Genomic DNA, 4,761 nt, shown 5'->3' with positions numbered 1-4,761 from the left:
ATATTCTAGTGATCTGTCATTCCCGACAGGGTGGAGATCAGAACCTGTGAGGGAGAGCAGATGTTACTATTTTAAAGGTCAGGAATTTAAATTGATTGCTAAATCTGTGAGAAAGTTATGCATGAGAGATCTATCCAAGTCTCAGAAAATACAGGCTTTGCTTTTCTCAAATCTCTTGTAAAAATGTACCGTGTGTGTGAAGTATATGTGGCATCCAAAGACAAATGACCAGTAAGACACTGATATGACCATTGTCTTTTTGGTAACTTTTTGTTTTGTTTCAAATTCCTGAAAAGCTTTAAGACTGGTAACAAGAAACTCTCACATACCCTTTACCCACCTTCATCAATTGTTAACATTTAACCCCATGGGCTTTGCCATTCACACTCTCAGTAATATATCTATGCACATATTTTGGAACCATCTGAGAGTAAGTTGTAGACATGATGCTCTTTACTCCTGAATACTTCAGTGTATAGTTTTTAATGTCATGGACACTGTCTTACACAACTACAGTACAGTTACTGGATTCAGGAAATTTCAACACTCAATTCCATTATTAACCCACAATCTATATTCCAAATTATTCTAACCCCCTAAGTCCTTTATAGCAATTTTCTTAGATCAGGAGATTCCTGACAGGTTGAGAAGCAGTGACCCTGTCCCTTAGAAGAGTGAAAACACAGCAGCAGACACAGATAGGACCAAGGGGGGTGGTTTAACATCAGTACATTCTGAGATAAGGCCTTGAGTGAGGTGGTTTATTTGCAACGTGATCCCAGGAGGCAGGAGTTAGGGAATGAGGAGAGACAGTGAACAGGCCAAAAGCAAAACAGATGCTTATGGTGCGGGAGCCACCGTGAGTAGCTGGGGCTCAGTCCCACCGGACAACAGGCAACTGGGGCACTTATCCAGTGACTGTAGTCCCCCACAGGCTGTAGTTTGCTCCTGAGGGCATTAACCCACCTCTCATAATTCCTAGAAAGCCCTCAAGCAGAAGAGCAGAGATGCAGGGGCTCGCAGCAGGAAGCTGACAATCTCTTGGGAACCCTCCTCTGCAGCTACAAGTGAACTCAAGTAGACAGGAGGGATATGGGGTTGGGACATCACCCTCTGCTGCCACAGGTATTTAATTCACTGTGTCATAATGATGACTGCACCATGATATTAAAAGATGCTTGCTCCTTGGAAGAAATGCTATGACCAACCTAGACAGTGTTTTCAAAAGCAGAGACATCATTTTGCCGACAAAGGTCTATATAGTCAAAGCTGTAGTTTTTCCAGCAGTCACGTGAGAGTTTGGACTATAAAAATGGCTGAGTGCCAAAGAATGGATGTTTTCAAAGTGTGATGTTGGAGAAGACTCTTGAGAGTCTCTTGGACAGCAAGGAGATCAAACCAGTCAATCCTAAAGAAAATCAATCCTGAATATTCACTGGAAGGACAGATGCTAAAGCTCCAATACTTTGGCCACCTGACGCAAAGAGTCGATTCACTGGAAAAGACCCTGATGCTGGGAAAGACTGAAAGGAGGAGAAGGGGAGGACAGATAAGATGGTTGAATGGCATCACCAACACAATGCAGACGAGTTTACTCAAACTCAGGGAGATGGTAAAGAACTGGGAAGCCTGGTGTGCTGCAGTCCATGGGGTTGCAGAGTCAGCCACAACTTAGCGACTGAACAAAAACATACCATAACAGCTGCATAGTTAGTGTGCCCATTTGGCAGATAAGGATGTTGAGGCACAAGGAGATTAAATCACTTGCCTCTGATCACATAATCAGTGTTAGAACTGCGATTCAAACCTAAGCATTCCAATTCCGGAGTCCAAGCTCTTAATCACCCGACATTCACCCTGTAACTCCCTTCTGACCAGGACACCCAGCCCCAGTGAGAACTCAATCACTGCCTGCAACCCTGCCAGAAGCTCCCATCCTGGACCTTATTAGGGTTCAAGATCTTGGAGCCAGGAATGAGCAGGAGGAAGAGGAGAGAGATACAAGGGGAAGAGGAGGGAGATGCAGGTGGAGCTCTAATTCAGGCTGGATGGGTAGGACTTAACTCCACTAGCCACTTTCAAGATTTTGGTTTTTACTCTGAAATGCAGCCAGGCCAGGATTAATAGCAACACCCTGGTGGAAGAAACTGAGGTGGACAGATGAACACGGGCATGGAGGCTGAGTACCAAGCAGAGACAAAGCTGAAGTAGAAGCCACTTGCATGAACTGCACAGCCTGTGCTCTGCGGCACTCCAGGCCCCAGCATTTCTCCCCTTCGCCCTCTCCAGGCCTTTACCCACACGGTCCCCCTGCTTAGCTTATCCCTACATTCTGGCAAACACCTCATAATGCTTCAGATTTCAACCTCATTTTATAACTATTTGAGTATCTGCCTCCCCCACTGGGACTGGGGGAGAGACTGTATTTCTCTTCGGTCCGTCCTACCTTTGGAGCTTCCCAGGTGGTGCAGGGGTAAAGAACCTGCCTGCCAATGCGGGAGACCCAAGAGACGTGGTTTCAATCCCTGGGTTGAGAAGATCCCCTGGAGTAGGAAACAGCAACCCATTCCAGTATTTCTGCCTGGAAAAAACTCTATGGACAAAGGAGCCTCACAGGCTACAGTCCACGGGGTTATAATGAGTCAGACCCAACTGAGCAGCAGGCATGCCAGGGCATCCTACCTTTGATTTGAGCTCTGAGTTCCTTTCCTGAGGTCCTCCTCCTCTCAACTGCTTTTAATGGGTGCAAATACAGCTGAGGGCTACAAAACGCAGCACCTCAGGGAATGTCTAGGGCACGTCCCTGTGGGGGCATGCGAAGAGCTATGTCTGTGGCCTATGGGTCCACCTCTCCTTTCCCACCCCTAGGCCTTGCTAACAGTTCCAGCTTGTAGCTGAGGCTGGACTCCTTAGCAAGGTTTGAGGGTCCCACTACTACTGCAGGGATTACCAGCCAGGCCTCCTCAGCCCCACCATTCCTCTTCCGCCTCACTACCCCCCATTAAGGGGTCAACAGGGGCTTCCTTGGGGGTCAAACCAGGGTGGCTTCCCTCCATGGATCTGCCCAGGAGAAAGAACTATGCTGCTCCAACCAATCTGCCATTCTAGAGGGTTCCCCACACCCATCCCTTGCCAGAGGGTCACTTCTTGATAACCCCCAAAATCCCCCAAACACATCAAATCTTTACCACCACCAACAGGGAAGTAAGCACACCCCCATTTTATTGCCTTTTTGTCCAACAGTCCTGAGCAGGGAAAGGGGCAGGAATCGGGGTGGAGAGGGGGAGGTTTCACCCTCAGAACCATCATGCAGAGGTCTTAAGGCGGTCTTTAACTGATTAGCGGGGTGAGAAACCCCTTACCCCCTTCCTCACCAATCCCAGTTGGTCTCAGTGGAGTAAAGATTTTTCTGAGGGGGTTTCCAGGCTTCTCACCAGTCCATCAGGGCATCGTCCCAAACTCCTCCTCATCTGCTCTTCTCAGAGTTAAGTACAGGAGAGAGGAGTCTCTTTGAGGAGCCGCCAGTGGTATTTCTCAGGGTTCTAGACAAGGGCGTGTCAAGTCTCTTTCCGTCCAACAGCGGGGCGTCTTGGCTCCCCAGGCCTTAGGGTAAGCAGCTTTTAGTTTGACAGCCCGCCCCAAGCCTCATTGGTTAAGTCTGACCCGGTACCATACAGCAAGTAAAGCCGGGCATTTCTCGCCATCGCACCCCACGTCCCAGGAGAGCTCTTCAACTACCTCAATCTGTCGATCTAGTTTCTCAAGACCTCTCACTTTCCATCGGGGGGCTCCCCCGGTCCTCCAGTCCCCCTGAGCCATCGGCAGAGCCCTTCAGCCGGTCACCGTCCATCCAGCGGGGTCTTCGGTGTCCTTATGCTGTCTAGCGGTCTCCTCCGGTCGTCACCTTCATTGGACAGGGTCCCTGGGGCCCCCGCGCCGTTGGACTCCTCGGTCGGGTCCTGCGTACGGACGAAGGCACCCATGGCCGTGGCGTGGCCCGAGCGTAGCATCTGGAGCTGGCGCCGACCGCGGCGGTACAGGTACTCAATGCGAAGTACGTCTGAGCGTGGCAGGCAGGCGTGCTGCCGGAATTCAGCCCGCACCCGTGCCTCGGCGCCCGGCTTCCCGCGCCCGGCGCGCAACAGCTCGCGGTACAGGCTCAGAACTTGCCTCTGCAACCGGCTGTGCCGGCTCATGGCAGCAGCTGGGCCGCGGGGCACGGAGCGGCGCACGGGAACAGGCGGCAGAAGCGGTGAAACACCGCCACAGGCACTTCCGCCTCCCGCTCCCAGCTTTGCGGCGCCGTCGCGCCTCATAGGTCGTCGCTGCTGCTACGTCACAATGTTGTGAGTAAGGGGCGGAGCTAATGGTTCACTGGCCCGCCCCACTGGACATCAGTGTCCTTGAGAGGACGGTACTCCTGAGGGCCTGGAGGAGGAGGACGCTAGACGCTGAGACTCTTAGGTTTGGGGTCGGAAGAGACCAGGGGATCCTGACCTGACTCTTGGGTCCTGCGAGTGGAGAGAGCTAGAGGTTAGGGTCCTTGTGTTCCCCAGAGCGCTGGGGGCACGGGGAGAGAGAAGACGGGCACACACGTGGGTTTATCCTCATTTATTAAAGCAACCATAGGAAGCTCCGTGAGTCCCCACTCCCAGAGCAAGTGTACATCGAAGGCCCCAACCCCTGGGGAGAGGAATACCCGGTAAAGTGTTGGGTCACAGCCGGCAGAACAAGCCTCTCGGTGCTGAGAATATACCGTGG

The 4,761-nt window shown here is 51.6% G+C and overlaps 1 protein-coding gene across 1 annotated transcript; it reads right to left on the bottom strand.

Annotated features, from left to right (window-relative positions):
- Window positions 1–3,205: 3,205 nt before the first annotated feature.
- On the bottom strand, window positions 3,206–4,290 carry SDHAF1 (succinate dehydrogenase complex assembly factor 1). Its single transcript, XM_004015648.5, has one exon. The coding sequence runs from the start codon at window positions 4,194–4,196 to the stop codon at window positions 3,840–3,842; it is 357 nt and encodes a 118-aa protein (XP_004015697.2). The 5' UTR covers window positions 4,197–4,290; the 3' UTR covers window positions 3,206–3,839.
- Window positions 4,291–4,761: the final 471 nt, after the last annotated feature.

This window comes from Ovis aries, chromosome 14 (assembly GCF_016772045.2).
Source record: "Ovis aries strain OAR_USU_Benz2616 breed Rambouillet chromosome 14, ARS-UI_Ramb_v3.0, whole genome shotgun sequence".
Lineage (NCBI taxonomy): Eukaryota > Metazoa > Chordata > Mammalia > Artiodactyla > Bovidae > Ovis > Ovis aries.
This window is presented reverse-complemented; position numbering and strand designations above follow the sequence as displayed.